Source organism: Quercus robur, chromosome 1 (assembly GCF_932294415.1).
Source record: "Quercus robur chromosome 1, dhQueRobu3.1, whole genome shotgun sequence".
NCBI lineage: Eukaryota > Viridiplantae > Streptophyta > Magnoliopsida > Fagales > Fagaceae > Quercus > Quercus robur.
The window spans coordinates 28,049,338-28,071,525 of NC_065534.1; the positions used below are offsets into that span (position 1 = coordinate 28,049,338).

Consider the following 22,188-nt stretch of genomic DNA (forward strand, 5'->3'; position numbering starts at 1 on the left):
TCCATAATGAATTTCTTGGCTCTGTAACTCATTACACGGAGGTAGCACGAGAAGAATTCCTTTTCATGAAATGTTGCTCATTTGAAAGAAAAGATTTGGAAAAGCATTTTGACAAAATGTCAAGGAGATATTATTCTTTCAATGGTATAGATAATGTTAATGCCAAACATACTTTTCTTAACTCCCTTCCAGAACCATTGGGAGATGAAACTCTTCGCATGATGAATCTCCAAAAAATAACTCTACAACAAGCTTCCTTGGGAGAAATTTATCAACATGTGCTTATTGCTTTGGAAAAGCTCTGCAATCAGAGGAAATTTCTTTCCGAAATTGACAAGGTCCATAGCAAACTCAAAGACAATTGCAGGAGAAAAGATTTGCGGATAAAGTGCTATGAGAAAAATTGTGCCTGTCCACAGATTAAAAGGCATTATTTCAAAAAATATTTTGGAAAGAAAAGATATTATGCGGGAAAAAAGAAAAACACTTTCAGAAAGAAAAAATGGAAGTTTCTTAGGAGGAAGCAGTTTAAAGGAAAAACTTTGAAAGCTTGCTTTGTATGCAGGAAACCAGGCCATTTTGCTAAAAATTGCCCAAAAAGGGAAAAAGCAGCAAAGCTCCTTGAACAAGCCCAGATTCATGCAGAAGATATTCCTTTCTCGGACATAGAGTCACTCTTTTCCTTGGATGATGAATACTCCCCCCAAGCCTTGGCAGTCGTGGCTTATTCTACCTCAGAAGAAGACTCAGAACCAGACAGTGATTATGATTCAGACCCAGAAATCCAAACCATCTACACATCCCAACCAATAATAGCTCTCTTGACCAACCCAACTCCTATAGCCCAAGTGCACCTTCTCCTTACTACATACTCTAGACCTATTCTGGTGATAGCCTTATTTGATACAGGAGCAGCAGCAACAATCCTTCACCCCAGAATTTTACCTCAAGAATTTTGGCTACCCCATCACCAAATGTTTAGAGCAGCCAATGGAGAAACATTCCTTATAACCCTAAAAAGTAAGCCTATCCTCATCAAAATCTTTCCAACCTTAACTATTAAACACCAAGTCCTTGGAACCCCTCTTACAGGCAGAGACCTTCTCATCGGATTTGATCTCCTTCATCAAATACCAAGTCTTAGATGGTCTTCAAAAGGGCTCATGCACAAACAACACCTTCTTACTTGGACCCAAGTACCCCACTTGTTTACCGTGGACCCCTTTGACTCCTTAAAACTCCAGATTATCAGTGACTGTTGTGCAAACAGCCATTCTGAATTCCTCCTTAAAATCCAAATCCTCTATGGAAAAACCCAAAATTTTTCATATACCTTCCATTCAAGAAAAATGAAGATGTCAACCACACAAGAGCCAGTCACAAAAGGATGAATCCAGAACATTTAGCCCTGGCCACTCAGGAACTATCTACTCTCCTAGCTGAAGGCCTTATTGAACCCACAACTTCTCCTTGGGCATGTGAAGCTTTCTATGTCAATAAGCATGCTGAGCAAGTTCGAGGCAAACTCAGATTGGTAATCAATTACTAGGATCTTAATCACTTTCTCGCAGATGACAAATTTCCCTTGCCAAACAAGAGTGCCCTTTTCCAGCATCTCTCAAATGCAAAAGTATTTTCAAAGTTTGATCTTAAAGCAGGATTTTGGCAGCTAGGCATCCATCCAGGAGAAAGATACAAGACAGCTTTTTGCATCCCAGACCACCATTACCAATGGACTGTCATGCCTTTTGGTCTTAAAAATGCCCCATCCCAATTCCAGAAAGCAATGGTAACATTGTTCTAGCCACTTTTAGCCAATGCATTAATCTATGTGGATGATATCCTTCTGTTCTCAAAAGATGAAGAATCCCATGCCAAGTTGGTCATTGAATTTTATAATTTAGTGAAGTCTCAATGAATAATGATTTCAGAAAAGAAAATGGTCATAGGACAGTCTTCTATAGACTTTTTGGGAGTAAATATTTCAGATGGAAAGTATACTCTGCAGCCTCACATAACGTCCTCTTTGGGTGAATTTCCAGACAAGCTCACAAACACTAAGCAAATACAACAGTTCCTTGGAATTGTAAATTACATGTCAGACTTCATTCCAAAAGTCTCCAGATACAGGAACTGTTTGGCTCAATTGTTGAAGAAATCTCCCCCAGAATGGAACTCTCACACAGAAGCGGTCCAACAATTGAAAAGGTTATCAGAAAAACTTCCTCCCTTACAGATTCCAGGACCAGGTAAATGGATTTTGCAGACAGATGCAAGTGATGAATATTGGGCAGTAGCTCTTTTTGAAGAAATTTGTGGCTACAAAAGTGGTGCATTCAAGCCCTCAGAACTTCATTACCATTCTACTTTCAAAGAAATTCTTGCAGTCAAGCATGGAATTGAAAATTTTCAGTTCCATCTTTTTGGACATAATTTCTTAGTAGAAATGGACATGTCTTCCTTTCCCAAGATGCTCCAGTTCAAAAGGAAAATGCTCCCACATCCTCAGCTACTCAGATGGTCAAATTGGTTTTCACAATGGTCTTTTCAAGTCAAGCACATTAAAGGTAAGGATAACCTTATCACTAATTGCCTTTCCAGGAAACCTCCAGCCCTTAATACCACAATTATCCCTCCACCTTTATGTGTATATCCTATTACAGACCCATCCTCATCCTCAGGCCCTTCCTCTGCAGACCCTAATGATATCCTTAATATGATAGAAAACCTTCCTTCAGAAATAAAAAACCAAATCAAAGCCTTGACCCTTGAAGCCAGAACTAAAAGAATTATTAAAACCCTCCTTGATTACCTTAAAAAACACCAATGCCATTTCCTTGCTATTTTCCCTGATATAGACCAACCATGGAAAACCCCTTTTGCATTTTGGATAACCAATTGGACGGTTGCACATTACCTCTATATGTGGTACTTACTCAATGAATATTACTTGTGTCTTCATTTCGAACCAGAGTTCTACAACTATATTTTCCCTCAGGGAAACAAATATTTTCATAAATTCTGGTCTGAAATTTTGAAAAATGATGCTCATGATGGTGAATGGATAAAGTATCCTAAAACAGAACACCCCAAATTTGGCCACAAAGTCACTTCAGCATGTTTGGTTGCCAAACTTCATTCTAAAAATAACATTCGAGCACAAAGAATTTTCCACCCTACTGAGATGTATTGGGTCACCAATTCAGATGGAAGTCTCCACACACATTTGGATGTCTCTTGGGTATCTTGTTATCATGCTCTTACCATGGCAGAATCCCTTAATAAGGGTATTTTCCCTGAAATAATTCCAACTGGCCCGGATGTTTGTAAGCAACAATGGCCACATGAAGATCATTGGGAAATGCCAAATCCTCTTATTGGATATGACGACCCTCAATATCATAATCATGATCCTGATGAAGATGTTGATGAAGAATGGTTCCAAGGAAGAGATGGATGGGACTAGATATCTTTAATAAATAAATAAAAAAAGATAGTCAAAAGTCTTAGAAACGTCTTTAGACGTAATGCTCCCAACAGCTCCCAACAGTACCATATCTCCTCCCTGTCAAAAAGATGCTTGAATAAGATCAACAATGCAGATATGCCCCTACCTCACTTGACACCTGTTCGCCAGCCCAGCACTCAAGGTCTCTATTATTGTTCTTATCCCATGCCAAGCTTATCTGGAGGAAGATAAAAATCCAGCTATGCCACTATGATCTAGACACTTGTAAATCCATAAGGACAGCCCCTACTTATCCTGATATGAATATTGTACATTATCTGCAAGCTCTAAGGTCTATAAATAGGACTCTTGCAATTCTGAAGAGGCAAGAGTGAGTGAAGGAAAAGAAAAGAAAGCTCTTGTTGTAAAATGTATTTCAGTGTTTCTTATGTCTAATATAAAAAAGTTGTTGAATCTAATAATATCCCTCAGTTTGTTGTATCTAGTGTTGTGCTCTATTCCACATTTCCATGTTGTCTTTTATATGTTCTTAGTAATCTACCTAATTAACCAGTTTCCATAATCTTCTTACACCCTCTATTTCAGTCATCCCTCTGTTTTCTGTCTCTTCCTTTCCCTTAGTGATACACTCATGGTCGCTCCAAGGGCTTATAAACCATAAGTGGGGCGCATCTCTTGCCGATGTGAGACTAGGGTGTCACAGGGTCAAAGCACCCCACAATTGATACTGAGAACAAAACTGTGCGAGCTTGGCTCTCCAAAGCGGACAAACTGCTAATGGCGGGAAATAACCACACAGTATATATTTAAACTTTTTTTTTTCTAAAAAATGTATATTTATGCGGTTATTATAGCTATGTATCTATTATATTATTAATTTCAAAATTTTATATTATTTTCACTTTTCAATTTTCTTCCTTAATGCTTTCTCTCTCCTCTTAGCGCTCACCACTCATCCTTATCTCTCTCTCTCCTTCAACTTCCTTCCTAGTTGGTCTTCTCCTTCACAATTGTCAAATTGTCCTCTAACTAAGAACTCGATTTTTTTTCATAACTAAGAACTCGATTTTTTTCATGGTGGCACCAACTAGGCTAGATCTTTGATAAGTAGTTTGATTTTCGCTTTAGGGTGTGTATCTATTGTGCGGTGCCAATCTTGTCCTCAAGGCGTCATCCTCCTTGACTTTGTGTCTCTATTGGGCAGCATTGATAGATTTGTACAACTCTGAGTTTAATTTTCAATTTCAATAGCCCCATTTTTTATTGATTTATTGTTGTGAAAATTTTGTTTCATTAGCTAAACAAATGGGGTTTAATATTGGAGATGGTAAAGAATTTGATATGTTTGAGCCTAATTATCAAATGGGCATTGTTGATTTGGTTGGATTTAATTTGTTGTAGTTGTTTGCTGGAGGGAGCAACAAAACAAAAAAAAAACAAAAAAAAAAGTTAATACATAATCTGATGTGAGTGCTTTGAAAAAATGATTATGTAAAATAGAAAAAATAGATTTTTATATTAAAATAAACAACAATTTTTAGTCGTTGAAATTGCACTAAAGTCTAACAACAAAACAGTAATGTAAAAAAAAAGGGCCAAATCCCAAATTGAACTAGTTAAAAGTTGAAATTGGAGAAGGCAAAGCCAAAGACAAAAGAACACTAGAATAGAACCGAACCCTAGGAATTCAAAGAGTTTTTCCCAAAGTCAATGGCGGGAACGAAATTCCATTTCCAATCCCGCCAATAGAGTCGTACCAATTCATTTCAATTCCAATTCGTAACCGCTACCCGTTTATAAAAGCGAACCGGTCGAACCGCACCCTTCACTTTCCCACACAGACGCTCTCTGAAATCAAAAAAACCCTAGCCCTAGCCAAGAAGCACACAGAGTCCCAAAGGAAAAAAAAAGCGAAAATGTTGGAACTACGGCTAGTCCAGGGTTCGCTACTGAAGAAGGTTCTGGAGTCCGTAAAGGACCTTGTGAACGATGCAAACTTCGACTGCTCCGCCACTGGGTTCTCGCTCCAGGCCATGGATTCAAGCCACGTGGCGCTGGTCGCGTTGCTGCTTAGATCTGAGGGCTTTGAGCACTACCGCTGTGACCGTAACCTTTCCATGGGTATGAACCTTAACAACATGTCTAAGATGCTCAAGTGTGCTGGCAACGATGACATCATCACCATCAAGGCTGACGATGGCAGTGACACCGTCACTTTCATGTTTGAGAGCCCCAGTATGTACCCCCTTTTTTTTTAGTTTTAATTTTGTGATTTTCGATTTTCATTTGTGGGTTTTTGTTTTTAGTTCTGCTAATTCAAGTTGCTGTCTTAATTTTTTTCAAAAGAAGAATTTTTTTTTTTTTTTTTTGGTTCTGTGTTTGGTTGCAGTGAAAACTAAACTTGGGATACTCTTGTTGCTTGATTATTGTAAAATTATTCAGTTTGAAGCTAATTGAGCCTCTATGAATACCAAATACAGGGCTTGAAATTTGTGTTTACACGTACAACTGTTTTCATAACTTGTTGACGTAATAGACTGATAATTTTGAATACAATAATATGAGCACATCCAATTTCACAAATTGTTATAGTGGTGGGGGAAAAAAGTAGTGGATTCATGTAAAAGTGGTGAGCAGAAAGTGTCTACTACTCACAATTGATTGTGTCCTAGATTTGTTCCTTTTATTATACAATAATCACAACCTGCCTCCTGAACAGTTGTGAAATTTGTGGTGTCATTGCTGTACTTGTATCGATTAACCTGAGATTTTGATTTCTACTTTTTATGTTTTATTTTTAACAATTTGTTGTGTGATGTATTTGACATGCGTTTGTTTGTTTTGTCTTTCAATTGGGTATTGGATGATTAAAGCCCAAGATAAAATTGCTGATTTTGAGATGAAACTGATGGACATCGATAGTGAGCACCTTGGGATTCCAGAGGCAGAATACCATGCTATTGTTAGGATGCCTTCAGCTGAGTTTGCCAGGATTTGCAAAGATCTCAGCAGCATTGGTGACACTGGTACTACTGTGGTTTCCTTGTTGGATTTCATTTATGGTTTTGTTATCATTCAATTATCCGTGGTGGTTTTTTTTATAATTGTGGAGTTGGCAAGTTCGTAACGGTAGACATGAAAGTAGTGTTAGTGGTAAACCCTTGTGACAATCAATAATAACTTCTCAATTTAGCAGTTGGTGAAAATTTTAGTGGGATCTATAGCATTATTCTTTGTGGAATTCTGTAAAAACTTTTGGTCAATTTTTGCTTGCAGTTGTCATTTCTGTGACTAAGGAAGGTGTGAAGTTCTCCACAAGGGGTGATATTGGAACTGCAAATATTGTTTGCAGGCAGAATACCACAGTAGACAAGGTATGAATATGATATTGAGGCATTGTTATTATTATCTGCCATCTATTGTTACAAAAAATAAAGCTTTAGCACTTGAGAAGTGGCTTGATGAAAATGTGTACTGCATTTTTAGTTCAATGCAATTTGGAACTTATAGTTGATGGGTTTTGTTGGTTTAAAATTTTTGCAGCCAGAAGAAGCAACAATTGTAGAGATGAATGAGCCAGTGTCATTGACATTTGCACTGAGGTACATGAACTCCTTTACAAAGGCAACCCCATTGTCAAACACAGTTACAATTAGCTTGTCTTCAGAGCTCCCTGTGGTGGTTGAATACAAGATTGCAGAGATGGGTTATATTAGATTTTACTTGGCTCCTAAGATAGAAGAGGATGAAGATGAGACAAAGCCTCAAGCTTAGGTGTTGTGCAAGCACACAACCGATTTTCCTTGTTCATGCAAATTGCTGTTTGTTTAAGATCATGTTGAGGATTTTTCTTATGCATTATCCTCGGTTTTCTTTGTGTTCAATTGTTTGGTAGTTTAGAAGAATTTGATAATTCTGGTAACTGATGAATTTATTTTTGTTGTGTTTTATAGTTAGGATGAACTTTGTCAGATGTATGTTAGTTTATACAATTTGTGGTTTCTAAAAATCGAGGAAAAAAAATTCAGAGACTTTCCACGAAAATGAACTTTAAGACTGAAGTGAGCTGTTAACTATTTGGCTGTAGTGATTTTTAATGTTCTTTTGTACTGCAGTAGTCTTCAGTAGAAATCCTGCTTGCATGGATTTATGATTGCATGTCCGTAGAGTGCAGTGTTGAATGAAAGGACAAAGCTTTGGTTTAGTGTTTTCGCGCACTGAATGAGCCGAGAGTAACTTGTGGTCAATTTTTTACATATGTCATGTCTGTATTGAGTCTAGTGCAATGAGAGCCAAACCCACATTAAAACCTTTTAGTACAAAACTTGTTATTGATAAAACGAGTTATCTTTGGACTTTAAGCTAGGTTGAAAAGGGCCCATTACGTGCAGAATTGAAAATTCTCTGCAACTGGAAATCCAAATTAATTGTGCATAAAGAGAGAGAAATACGTGAAATTATCATCTATAATTAATTCATAAGTATATAATTATACAAAAGAATAAAAAATAAGTGCTTAATCCCCAAACGAAGGAAAAAAGATTGAAGTTAGAATCTTCTCTCACTTCTTCCAAAGGGTTCAGTAAAAATATAACCAGCACCTCATTTTGGGGGGGGGGGAAAATGGTTATAACATGACATATTATATCACAATTTATTGGAGATTCTTCTAATTTTGTGTTGCTTCACTTTGACAACCTACAGAGAACCTCTTTCTGCCTTCTGTAAAAGAATTTTAGATTGTGCAATCTATAGCATCTGCTGGACGAACATGTTTCTTCTTTTGAATTGAAGAAGCCTGCTGCTGCCTAAGATATGAAATTCATATCTGTATGCTCAAGACAGGATGCCTCATCTACTCCGCTTCTTGGCTTCACTGTAGAGGACAACCCCAATGACTGTGAGGATGTACCCGAGCATCCCAACAACTGATACGGGATTCCTAAATATCAAAATTGAGATAACCACTGCAACAGCTCCTTTTGCATTTCCTAAAACCTGTAACAGCCAGCATATCTTAATCTTGATGAAGACATAGTATCCTCAAATTATGATATGAAATGCACAACCAATAGTGGTGACTACATTTAGAAAGCTATGTTTTGGTCCCACTGTCCATGTCTCAAACCAATACTTTTTCTTTTATTTTTTCTTTTTTGAGAAGGGGTTGGGGAGGAGATGGTTAGCATTAATTTATTATGCAACTTTCAGAAGCTCCGGTACCTCTACGTAATTCTCAATGCAGGATAAGAGAACTTTCGCAAGGAAAATGGTATAGAGTTTGGCTACAAAATTAACAGTGTCTAATTTGTTCCATTTGGACACATAGAACATTGTAACAAATAAGTGACATAAAGCACAAAATATGGAATTGGCAGGGTCCAATCTAATAAAAATCCTCTGCCTATTTTTTTCCCCCACCAATTAAGCAACTGTTCATGGTGTGAAAGCTCAAGTGAGTCTGTTAGGATCAAATCTTCTATAATTCGCAAGCTTACCTAAGATCACAATTTTCCACCATCCATATGACAGTGACACACACTTGTAAACAACACACACATTAACGACCAGAAGCAGTGTGTATGTGAAACTATGTTAGAGATCTTTTATGAGATGCTTCGAATTCAAAAAGAGCATTTGATTTTAGATAAACTTTTTTTCCCCTTCTCTCTCTCTCTCTCTCTCTCTCTCTCTCTCTCTCTCAGAAACAAACTCATCAAAATGACTCGGCTTATGGCACAAATTGGCATATAGATTGAATCATAGAGAGGATAATACATGAGACAATTGATGGTGTAAAGAACCTAACATTATCAGTAGCTCTCTAGATTTCCCAGTGTGCAAGCACAAATATTTTCAATCAAGAATTTTGCTTTTCAATGTAAGCTTTTTTTTTAAACTAGCATATCCACATATGATTGATATATATACACATATACATATGTAGATGCATGTACATGTGCATACAGGCACGTGTATTTTTATGTTTGTAAGTGCATGCTTTGCATGTATTATCATATGTGTGCTTCAGACACTATGAAGCCCAATAAAGCACTCATCTCTCTGATAATTTCGCCCTCTAAAATCTAAAAATTACAGTGGCCACCCAACTCTCATATCATGTATTAGGCACCATTCAAACTGATTACTTTTCTAGAAGAAGAAAAAAATGCATGCATTGTAGGGAAGAAAATTCATTGTGTACAGACTTGGGAAAACACAAACTGTAAGTGATGGTCATTTGTAGGTATGAAGACAGATGCAGGAAATGGAGCTTTAAAAACGAATCAGCAGACAGAAGCTCAACTAATTATATAAAAAAATGTTTATTTTCTTCACATAAATTGATCTAGCTTTTTATAATTAAATCACTTTTCCTGCTTTCCTATTCTATTGAAATATTACATTCTAGTGCAGCAGGACCCCGGAAAATAAAGAGTTGCTAGGAATTTTGATAGGGAGGAATTGACAAAGGAAAATAAAAGTTAAACACATGCTGCATACATCGATGAGTACAGAAAATTCCTAGCATTTGAATTGGGAGGAATACCTGGAGAGTCAATGCACTGGTGTGCTTTGTGACCAAGAAATTGGTCAAATTTACAAAATATGCTAGTGCAGAATTGAAGATCAGATACCACAATATCTTCACATCATCTCTTGCAAGTGCAATTGTGATCCCAACCACATTTTCTTCCATCACAAGTGCTGCAACAAGAAGGAATATAACAGCTACTGGAGCCATGTACATAAGGAGGTTCATAGAATTAAGCTTTTCCCTGGGAAATCAAAAAAAGAATTTCAGTGCTACCGGACCACTAGTTTAGAAAATAAGTTCAAATGCCAACTGATTAAGAATTAAGATAATGGCACTCATCCAATCGTAGATTTTTTAAAATAATAAATAGGCAAATGTTGAAACTTTTAGCTGGTAAGTATAGAGGTGTTCATTACGCTTCAGAAGATAGCAAAATCCCTTGAAGCACGGACTTGAGCGCCCGTGCTGCTGTAGCACCAACACACATTATAAATCCAAAGAGATGAAAACTTGGTTCCCCCTTCAGCCATGTAAGAAAAAAGAACATTAAGAGTGAGTAATTAAAACCATCATTCTGAATTTGAATTCGCAGTTGCAATGGGAAAGCGACCTAGTAAACAAGTTGAAATGAACATTCAAAAAGGTTTTCACAAGCAACGGCAAGGGGGTTGGTCTAGTAGTTTTCACGAAATCCATTAAGTCCTTTTTTGATAGGTATGAAATCTATGAAGTCCAGGGTTCAAAGTCCTAACCAGAATATTGGGGCTACCTCTAACGATTCCCCCCCTATAATTACTTGGTGTGAGTCGAGCGGGGGGACTACACAACTGGGGAATAGTTATGTGCTCGAAGAGCTCTGGACACCAATGTTAGAAAAAAAAAATCACAAGCAAGTTGAGAGATACTCTTAATTAATTAGTATAACTACTTTGGTTGGTGTCTTAAGTCTTAACAGACTTCCAACTTCCGATGAGTAACCAACAAGTGAAAGTATCATAAATTCATCACCAAACCTAAAAATGATAGAAACATTACTTATAATCTACCTAATCAAACGCCAATTCAAACTTGGGTCTTAACAGACTTCCAACTTCCGATGAGTAAACAACAAGTGAAAGTATTATATATTCATCAACAAACCTAAAAATGATAGAAACATTGCTTATAATCTACCTAATCAAACGCCAATTCAAACCTGGGACAGTGAGGTTCAATTTTACCACTTCCAATCAAGGGGAACACCTCCCCCTCCAAAAAAATAAAATAAAATAAAATAAAATTTAAATGGAGGAACTCTTAATTATTATATGTATAACTACCGCAGTTGGTGACTTAAAAAACTTCCGATGACTCACTAACAAGTGAAATTATTATAAAGTCATCACCAAACCTAAAAATGACAGAAACATACTTATAATCTACCTAATCCAACACCAATTCAAAGTTTGGACAATGAGGTTTAGTTTTACCATTTCCAATCAAGGATCCCCCTCCACCTCAAAAAAGGAAAAAAAATTAATAATTCAGAAAAAAATTAAAGTTCAATGAATAAACAAATCCTGAAGCAACACTTTCCTAATAAAACACAGAAAAAAAAAATCCCCTCATTTACTAACACCAAATAATTTACTGAAACGGATTCAAATTTCCTACCATTGAAAAACCCAATTCCTCAATTGAAATTATAAAAATTTAAAAGTCAATAAGCAAACCACCCACTTTTACGGACTCTAGAATTGAAATACTGAAAAAAGAAATACGATTAACTGAAACGAACTCAAATTGCTACCATTGAAAAACCCAATTCCCCAATTGAAAAAAGCAGTGGAATTTCTTTGTATCTTTATTACTTACCCCAGTGGCAATGATAACACCAGTGACAACAGGAACAAGAGCGAGATAGGTAAGCCAACTCTCTTTCTTCGAAGTCATGAAACAAGCAAACACCGCAGTGAAAAACGGCGTGGTAGCCCCAACAGCCTGAGTAAACGACACTGGAAGATAGCGTAAGGACACGTTGCCGGCGACCACCGACAAGCAAAAGATAAGGCTGAGAGCCGAAATCTTGAGGAACTGGAGGCGAGAGCGCAAGGTCTGCAATGGAGCAAGCTTGAACCAGTTGATGGCAATGTAGCTGAAGAGAGAGCAAGCAAGCATGTGGCAGAGAGTGAGGAAGATTGGGTACCTGAACCCGTAATTGCTAAGCAAGTACTTGTTCAGTAATAGCACGCCTATGTTGGAGGAGTACCATGCTGTTACTAGTCCCAGCGTGAAGGATCTGCTTGAGACCTTCATGGGTTGGGTTTTTTTTGGTTTTGGATTTGGATTTGGAAGTGAAAATCGAATATTTTGGAACAAAAAGGCAATGTGGGTTCAGAGAGTTCTGATAGACACAGAGAAAGTTTATGAGGAGAGAGAATATGTGTGTGTGTATATATATATATTTATATTTTTATATATATATGTATGACACATAAAAAAAGAAATTATTTTTTTAAAGGTATTGGAAGAGTTAGGCTTTATGCATCTATGAGGAGACAAGGAGGAGGTTGGGGGGTTTGAACTTTGAAGGTTTTGAGGTACAGACATAGTAGGAGACTTGTTTGTTCTAATTTTCTTGTTTTTTTTTTTTTTAATAATAATTTCAAGAGAAGGGGTTTTGGATAATGGTGAATTGTATTTCAATTTTAGAAGTATAAGGACAGACAGTGTCATCTACTTTCACCTGACCGACAGTTGCTAGGGATGTTTGGCAGTTAGGCAGTTGTGTTCGTAGTTTACTTCAATTTTGGTTTATGTTCCCATATAGTTCACCTTGACATTGACACATAAGAAATAAAGGATAAATAAACAGAGAGAATGGCGTGTTATTAACTATTTATCTATGGGTTTGGTTAATGTGTGACCTTAGAGTATATATTAACCATCTTTTAAGAAAATTTTTATAAGAATTTGAAAAAATTGTCAAAACAGTTAATTATTTTTTCGTTTTTCTATAAAAAAATTTCTTAAATTAATTTACTAATATACTATGCCCTAAGGGCACTTATAACTCTTTCTTAAAAAAAAAACTATTTATCTATAACTCTATAAGATATCACATCGGAAATTGACATCAACATTGGTTTATGTTACCCCAGAGAGAGAGAGATATTAAAGTTGAGTTTGTCACTGTGTCCCCAAAACTTTCTCGTATCTTAATCTAGTCTTTAGATCAGTCCAATCTAAATTTTAGTGAATTGAATCCAGCCTGTACTTCTTTGTCGTCATCCGGGGTTGCTACATCTGATTTAATATCTGAGTACCCAACCAATTTCACAGCAAATTTTTACAATTTTCTAATGCTGATTACGAGTGGCGAAAAAAAAAATTATAGATAGATTGATGTGAAGTTGACAAATAATTAATCACAATCCATCATATAAAATAATTGTGAAAATGTGTGTAAAATTCGCCGTTCCTACCGACAACAATACGACGCATAAACGAACCAATAGGCAAATGAGAAAACACCACGGAAATGTTTACCGACAGCAATACAATACATAAACGAACCAATGGGCATATGAGAAAACATCACGGAAATGGCCTACGCCACTTCTGGTGGACTACATTAGTCTACATATGTTGATAACATCTTTAGCACAAAGATATTAATAACGATGTCTCTGTCTCTCTCTACTTTAACCCAACAAAAACTATAATAAATTGTTTCTTTATGCACTTAAGCCTTGGATTCCGTTTCTTTTTAATTTCTCCAATTAAAGTTCATCGTCAATTCGTTTTCTATACAAAACAACTTGGTTAACGAATCGAAATTCTGAACAATGATGACAAAAGTACAACTGACTGGGCAGGGGCCAGCCAGGCTTGCATTTGAAGTTAAAAATAAACACAAGGGAAACTGGGTTTTGTTTAAATTGATGGTTCCAGCCTTATCACCGGAATTGTAGAGCTCTGAAAATGCATGGAAAGCCTCTTTAATTACTTTATATATGGTATATGGCAATCGTGGTGTATTTAAGAGGAAGTTTGCAGTAGGGCCAGACGCTCATTACAGCATTCAAGAGTCATGCTACCCTGGCTATACATCAATAGGAGCCATTTAATAAAAGAAAAGGAAAAATTGGGGTCATTTTCCACTGGAAAAAGCTTTGAGCTTTTGCCAATTTCATAGGCTTGATAAGATCTCTCGGATTTTTTTTTTTTTTTTTTTTTTGCTGAAAGATCTCTCGGATTTTCGCTAACTCAAAAACTACACATTCTTTGAATGTTCTCTCTCCGGTCACAATCACAAGGGGAAAAATATAAAAGAAAAGAAAAGCAGAAATCATTGCAACATGATACCAAGCTGTTTAACTTGATGGGACTTGTCAACAGAATCAACACCAAACATACACGAACATTGAAAAATGAAATAGATTTAAGGGTAAGGACTGATCATGATGACACTTTCCAATCTTGACCAGCATAAACTGCTTGATCCCCAAGCTCTTCCTCAATTCGAAGCAACTGCAAGAAACTAGGCTGTAAGTTCATAATCTTATTTGGCTTTCATTTTAACCAAGCAAAATGACCAAATGAGCTAAAATTTGTTATAAAAAACCATAAACACAAAGATAGTAAGGTCCCATTTACTAAACCACTGCTGGGTCATATTTGACTTTGGCCTTTGTGCTAACTCATTACAAAAGTTCACACTTCCTCATCAGGCATTTGAGTCAGTAATTGTAGAGAGCTTCAGAACATTATTGAAGGTATTTTAACATTTGTCTTAATCTCTCAGACTAACTCGCAGCCAATACAATAGATCTGGATATCAAGACGAGCAGTTTTTCTTAACATAAGAGCATGAAAAATTACATAACCGAGAATGGGATTTAAAAATTTAGAAGAATAGAGCATGTGAAAGGTTTATTACCCAAAAAAAAAAACCTTCGCATATTTGACATGTTTGACAAAGAACTCTGTGAAATCAATATAAATGAAGCATTTAGTGAAATTAAACATCTTTTGAATTTCTTCCTTTCTTTCTTTTTATTTTTTCTGTGGAATATCTTTCTATTATCTAATTTCAGCTGTTATGTATCTGAAAAAAACAATATGGAAGAGAAATGAACAAAATGAGTAGAAACTGGATAGAAAGTGTACCTGATTGTACTTTGCAAGACGCTCTCCTCTGCAAGGAGCACCTGCTTTGATCTGACCAGTGCCGAGCCCAACAGATAAATCGGAAATGAAAGAATCTTCAGTTTCCCCACATCTATGAGATGTCACCACTCCCATATTAGCTTCCTTTGCCTGTCTCACCACTTCAATGGCCTCTGTCACTGTCCCGATCTGATTTACCTAAATTCGAACAATAAAACTATTAGACTTCTAAAGCACACTTTGTGATTCAGGCCATAAAAAAATCACTAATACAAATTGTCTTTAGCAGAACAAATACGAAAACAAAAGATAGCCAATGCACAAAAAGTATCTTCCCAATTCTTAAAATCAGGGTGGTGCCAATTTATTCAGGAGAGAGAGAGAGCGAGAGAGAGAGAGAGAGAGAGAGAGAGAGAGAGAGAGAGAATAAGCATTTAGAAGTACTAGATCCTAATTTTTTTTAATATCTAAGATGGCTAAATACCTTGAGGAGAAGAGCATTGCAAGTTGACTCTTCAATTGCTCTCTGGATACGTTTACGATTTGACATTAATAGGTCATCCCCTACTACCTGCAAAATCAACCACTCCTAAAACAATCTGGACAAAATATTAAGGGAAAAGGGAAAAATAAATAAATGAATAAAAAAAAACCAGAGGCATCCAGCAGACCAACTGAAGAACTTAATCAAGTTATGCATGCAAGAACCCATGCAGATCCACAGCTATGACCATAAGGTAACCCTTGGCAACTTAATCAAATCACACACACATCTAGTGGATCTTGAACCCACGACCTCACCCTCTACCAAGCACTTGCAAGGGGAGGAGGTGAAACTTGAGCTAGAGCTCATTGGGAATAAGGAAATATTTTATAGCCTACAACAATTGGCATTTACAATTTTTATGCCACAAGGATGGTCAAGAAAACATTTGCTAGCATCCAGATTTTATTAAAAAAAAAAAAAAAAATCAGTAACCAAATCTAATTTTATTGTTGTAAGTATCTATATCACCTTCGAAAATGTGGGACCTAACACCACAGTATTTATGCCTTCTGTAAAACAAGTTAATTTCGACAGAAATTCCTTTTTTTCTTTATTCTTTTTTTTTTTTTTTTGATTGGTAGAAATTCCAAATGACTTTATATAAAAATAATGAAATGCAGAACATACCTGACAAATTCCAAGACTGGAAAAATGCTTGACGTGTTCCCAGTCCTCCTTATCAAATGGATCTTCAATTGAAACAATCGGGTACTCTAAGAACACAAGGAAGAGAAAACAACATTAAGTCATGGTTGCAGAAGTAAGGCAGCAAAAGCAATCAGAAACATGTTAAAATAAGATGACATACCAGAACATAGTTCTTTGTACATCTCAATCATATCCTCTGCCGACTTGAAATTTTGCTCAGATTTGTTTGGAACTTTTATTTCCAAATCATACTTTGTGCCTAATTAGGAAGAAAAGAGAAAGCTAATCTTTATTTGATAATAGGCAAGCAACATTCATGCAGAAAAGTGCATCCTGGGCAATGGACCCAATAGATGAATGCAGAAATAATAGGTAGGCAATGTCAGCAGGGTAAAAGCAAGCTTTTATTCTGCAGAGAAATCCATTAACAAAATAGTACATCTTTTCAATGTACATTCAACAATATAACTTTAAGTGTGACTGCGCAATGGATCAAACATGATGGTCAATTACAACTAATAATTTTTCTTTTCTTTTTTTTGATAAGTAAAAAAATAAATAAATAAATAATTAGTTTCATATGCTACTATTACAGGATTTTTTTTTTCCCTGGAAGAATTAATCACCTATGCAAAAGTCAGAAGCAGCAACATCAATTGCGATTTTTATTCTGTCATTATACCCTGTTCTGCTGATAGCCTCTTTTAAAAGGTCCAGGCCTTCTTTCAAGCTGCCAACAGATAATAACATATCATATAAAGACACTGCATGCTTCTTTAAAAATAATTTACAGTTTTATGAATTATACAGGTAGTACTTGCCTTGAGATATTTGGAGCAAAACCACCATCTTCACCAACATTACATTCATGTGCACCATATTTTTCTGTAATAACAGCCTGTCTTTTTAATACGGAAATTACAAACAATGAATGAGTGGACAAATGTCATCTCCTTATTAAAAGTTTCAAATTACCTGTACATCTTTTGTAAAAATATCATGAACATATACACTTATAAAATTTAAAAAAATCATGTGCATATAATGTTAAATTACCGATAATCCCAAATGCTTAAGTTATTGGGATATGGTAAATTTAATCATTTAGTCACATACTTCTAACACTCATCCTCACGCGTGGACTCAAAACTCCCTTTTAGCCCAACACGTGGGACTTTAAATGGGAGGTAGAGTGGAGGAAACAGGAATCGAATTCAAAACTTTCTACTATGATACCATGTTAAATTATCGATTGTCCCAAAAGCTTAAACTATTAGGATATGGTAAATTTAATCATTTAACCACATACTTCTAACAACTGAGCAAGAATAAAATGGCTGACTATTGACTTGAGTATATAGTGCAAATGATATTTGATGTATATCCAAAAATCAGTTCACTCTTCACAGTCATCTCACAAGTGCTGTTGAAAACGGAAAACTTCACATTTATTCTGAGATTACAGTGAATGCTTATTATGTTTGTACCAAGAGAACTTAAGCATCATAAAAATAGTAAATATTAATGCCTGACTATGCACGCAAACTAACTACTGGAGAAAGAAAGACCCGAGCCAAATCCAAAGACGTTTTGGCCAAATACTTTTTGTCTGCAAAACACTTAACCATGTATGGATTGCAGTTTTAAAATTAACATATCTGTCATTAGAATGTTGGATACTCACTGAATATTAGAAAAATAAAATTGAAATGTATATATTCAGGCAAAATTAATTTAGCAGCAACTAACGGCAATTTAGGAGAGACAATTTTGCCAGTCAACTAATGTGCAATGAAACCTATAATTGCTACAAGTGGGTAGTGACATCACTGACATGGCTCAAACGAAGAGTGAAAATGGAAATGATATCGACACGAATCAAGATAACAAGAAAATATTTTTTTCTTTTTTTGGATGGGTAAGAAAAAATAGTATTAATAGAAAACCACTCCATTAAAGAAATAAAGTAGGTAAAGAGAACATATGGACAATAATAGAGAGCAATGACAAATAGTGTTCCTAAAATTTAACTTAGTGTCAGCTTGAAATGATTTATTGTGCTAACAAAGAATGAAATCACTAAGAAAGAAATCATTTCTAAGTTTCCTATCACATTTGACATTATATTTCCAGTTATATCTTTGCACAAAAATGCACATAAATTTGATGCAATACTCAGAAATCAATATCACAAGGAAACTATAAATTGAAGATAAATCCAAAAGCTTAGACAGTTGAGTTAAGCAGGATCACCTTTAAGTGATGATAGGTTTCAGAGCCCATTTGCAGTGCCTCCTCAAATTTGCTTGCTCCAATTGGAAGAATCATGATTTCCTGATGATATTTCAAGTTACAAATCTTTCAAAAATCTTGATGTATATATCACACAAAAATGTTGCAGCCAATCCTTACCCCAAATCTGGAAAAAAAGGTACATCCATATTGACAAAATTTCTCTCTCTCTCTCTCTCTCTCTCTGAGCATTAATCACAACTCATTCCAAACAGTATAATATGCACAAAACTAGATACTAAACCTTACAAGAGCATACCTGAATGGCCAGATGATTCCCAGCATGTTTTCCACCACTTATGAGGGTGAAGGCAGGGACAGGAAGAGTCAGGTTGGTTTCGCCAGAAATTTCAGCAATGTATTTGTATAGGGGAACCTATTATTTATTTTTTCCTCAGAATTTTTAAGAAAAGAAACACATTGCTGTGTAATTATGCGAAACTATAAAAATTTGAAATCAATAAACCTCTTTTTCAGCAGCCCCAGCTTTGCATGCAGCAATTGACACAGCTAATATTGCATTTGCTCCAAGTTCACCCTGCAAAGATAAATTCTAACTAAGAAACACAATGCCTCACAATATTTGAAAATTAAAGCAAATTTAACTCACAATTTAATGAAAAGGAAATCTTTCCCAGGACACAAATTATAATAATATGAAAATCATAAGTGAATGTTGCAAAGTAAAAGATGCATGGTACTAAAGGCCTAAGCGCTCTGAACAAGTAAATCACTTCCAATAACTATGCTGACAAAATTTAGAATAGAGCTACAACCAACCCTTTGATTGGGATTATAAACTTACTATATTTACATTAACTGAACCCAAAATGTTATCTATTTTAAAGCAAAATTTTCTCCTTCCGCATTGCATTAAAAAAAGTGCATTAACCACTGATGTCCTCTGTGACATACGTAAATCTCTTGTGAGTTAGACTGTATGGTACCATAGTATGTTTCAAGACAAGGTAAATAGTTTCTCTTTTATCAAAGGGGAAAAAATGCACATGCTTGATCTGGAAAGAGTATTATCCAGAATTAACTATATTCAGAAAAGGAAATGCAGCATAAACCAAGAATTAAATTATTAATCTGTGGGTCAGTTATCACCTGATGTGATTTGGACTGGTCATAGTAAAAATATCTACCATAATTGTAGTTAATGCTTCTGTGCAGAATTTGGACTGGTCATAGTAAAGATGTCTATCATAATTATATTTAAAACGTCACATAAGAATATTTGTATACCTTTAAACATTGGACTAGACAAAGTCAAATAAGATTTTTTTTTTTTTTTTTTTTTTTGGGTAAGATACAAATACTCCTAGTAGGTCTTGAACCTACAACCTTACCCTCCACCTACTCTTACAAGGGGAGGAGCTCCTAAACGAGCTAGAGCTCATAGGCAAAGTCAAACAAGTATACTACCAGCTTCGGAATTGGGTCTTCTAAAATATTAAACATTTGTCTAGAAATCTAGCGTTTGTCAGCTATCACGTATAAAAATACATAGACTGAACAACTAATTACATTTAATCACATGAAAAAATAAAAGCACTACCTTCTTTTCTGTTTTGTCCAGGTCTATCATGGCATGATCAATCTGAGACTGAAGCGTTGGATCCATGCCAATCAATGCTTCAGATATCTTCTCATTGATGTTTTTAACAGCTCTAGTCACACTATTTCCAAGAAATGTTCCCTTGTCCCCATCACGTAAATCAACTGCCTCATACCTGGGATTGATATATCCAGATTTTGATAGAGTGAAAAATAAATTCTTGCATTCTAACACTATAAAACAAGATAGAATTCTGAAAGGCATAAGAATGTCATATATAATGAAAGAGAAAAAAAAAAAAAAAAAAAAACAAAACAAAACAAAACAAAAACCACTCTTGAGATAAATTCATTTCTGAGAAGATAAACAGACACAATCAAATTAACAAAGACAGATTTTGCAATACAGCCAACGATCCCCTTCCAAGCCTTACATGCGACTTTCATTGAATACACCTTCCATAGAATCCTATATTTATCTATGAGATTGAGAATAAAATTAAGTTTACTCGCTCTAAATTGAGTATCCATTTCCCTTCTTTTCCTGATAGGATTGGAAATCCAGTATTTTACATGTTCATACCATTTGAGTCATTGGGGTTTCCAAATAGTTCAAAAAGACTTGCTTTGAACCATTGCTATTGAAGCCAGACATTTTCTAAAAATGTCAAGGAGGCATTTCGAATTGTTAACCTCTAAAGGCATGATTGAGCCATATTGATACGAATAATAAAATTACATCGCACTAAGTTCGAATGTAAGTACAGCCATAGAGGCCATCAAGAGAACAACTAGGAACAGTGTCCATAAAATATATGTATCATTGAATGACATAGTCCACACAAAGTGGTATTGGTATATCATGATCCGAAAACAATACTAGGATAAGCAATTGTGAAATTCATCGATGCTAAACTAGTGGATTTCTTTTTCTTTCAATGTACATATCAAATTAATCAAAATTTTGTGAGCAACCAAACAAGATAATTGAAAAGAATAATAAAAGCTTACATTCCAGTAGTATCGCCGCTTGGAACAGAGGCTCGGAACATGCCTTTGTTGGTGAACAAATCGACTTCAACGGTAGGAATTCCTCTGCTATCGAGGATCTGCCTCGCTTTAATCTTCGTGATCACCGAAGGAACCGATTTCCTCATATGATGAGACTGTTGATTCACAAACCACAATGTAAAATCACATAAACTACATAACAGAATCATTCACAATAAAACTTTGACCAGAAATGAAGATCTCAACTAAAATTAAGCTAGAAAGAATTCATATCATTCGTTTTTTTCCTGCATTTTCTCGGGAACCAAACAGAGGCGAGAGAGAGAGAGAGAGAGGGGATTACGATGAAGATGACGGGATCGGGGCTTTTGGCCCTAACGGCAGCATTGACGGCGTCTTCGATTTTCCGAGAGAGCGTGTGCTTTTCCAGGTACTGTTGCACCGACATTTCTTGCTTCTTCTTTCTCGTTCTGCTTTGTATTTCTTTTGAGATTTATAATGTGTGTGTGCGCAACGAATTCAAGATTTTTCTGAACAATTTGTTCTTGTACTGAAAGTCTGGAAACCTTGGGAGTTGAGAGAGAGAGAGAGAGAGAGAGTTGAGCCCTAATTTTGCTGCCTTGGTGAGTGGCTTGGGAATTGGGAATTTGAATTCACAGAGACTTTGCTGCGCTACTATCTAAACTTGAAAACCTTCGCACTTCGCAACAGCTCGCGGGGTTTAAGAAATTTTAACTCTTCTCTTCTGTGGTTGAGACAACGCAATTCATGAAGACCAGCGCAACTCGGAAAAAAAATCTAATGGAAAATGCTAGAAGTCAGAACACTTTTTACAACATGTGAATACGGCAAATTTTACACCGTAACTCTTTTTTCTTTTTTCTTTTTTTATAAAAGTAACTTTTTGGGAGGTAATTTTCCAACTAGCATAATTGTGGGAGTCAATATAATAAGTTAGCATGCGGTAGAAAC

General features: G+C 35.8%; 3 protein-coding genes across 3 annotated transcripts; 1 reads left to right on the plus strand and 2 right to left on the minus strand.

Moving 5' to 3' along the window:
- The first annotated feature begins 5,112 nt into the window (after positions 1 to 5,112).
- On the plus strand, positions 5,113 to 7,530 carry LOC126728150 (proliferating cell nuclear antigen). Its single transcript, XM_050434021.1, has 4 exons — positions 5,113 to 5,704; positions 6,343 to 6,495; positions 6,746 to 6,843; positions 7,013 to 7,530. Exons 1-4 carry the CDS (start codon positions 5,386 to 5,388, stop codon positions 7,241 to 7,243), a joined length of 801 nt encoding a protein of 266 aa, XP_050289978.1. The 5' UTR covers positions 5,113 to 5,385; the 3' UTR covers positions 7,244 to 7,530.
- A 387-nt stretch (positions 7,531 to 7,917) lies between these two features.
- On the minus strand, positions 7,918 to 12,562 carry LOC126728143 (probable sugar phosphate/phosphate translocator At3g11320). Its single transcript, XM_050434015.1, has 4 exons — positions 11,862 to 12,562; positions 10,424 to 10,527; positions 10,020 to 10,248; positions 7,918 to 8,467 (listed from the first exon to the last, which is right to left on the minus strand). The coding sequence occupies exons 1-4, from the start codon at positions 12,300 to 12,302 to the stop codon at positions 8,321 to 8,323; spliced, it is 921 nt and encodes a 306-aa protein (XP_050289972.1). The 5' UTR covers positions 12,303 to 12,562; the 3' UTR covers positions 7,918 to 8,320.
- A 1,753-nt stretch (positions 12,563 to 14,315) lies between these two features.
- On the minus strand, positions 14,316 to 22,024 carry LOC126728157 (cytosolic enolase 3). Its single transcript, XM_050434028.1, has 13 exons — positions 21,560 to 22,024; positions 21,217 to 21,371; positions 20,207 to 20,381; positions 19,112 to 19,183; positions 18,905 to 19,021; positions 18,607 to 18,687; positions 17,175 to 17,251; positions 16,980 to 17,083; positions 16,514 to 16,612; positions 16,333 to 16,418; positions 15,643 to 15,729; positions 15,159 to 15,356; positions 14,316 to 14,519 (listed from the first exon to the last, which is right to left on the minus strand). Exons 1-13 carry the CDS (start codon positions 21,662 to 21,664, stop codon positions 14,448 to 14,450), a joined length of 1,428 nt encoding a protein of 475 aa, XP_050289985.1. The 5' UTR covers positions 21,665 to 22,024; the 3' UTR covers positions 14,316 to 14,447.
- Positions 22,025 to 22,188: the final 164 nt, after the last annotated feature.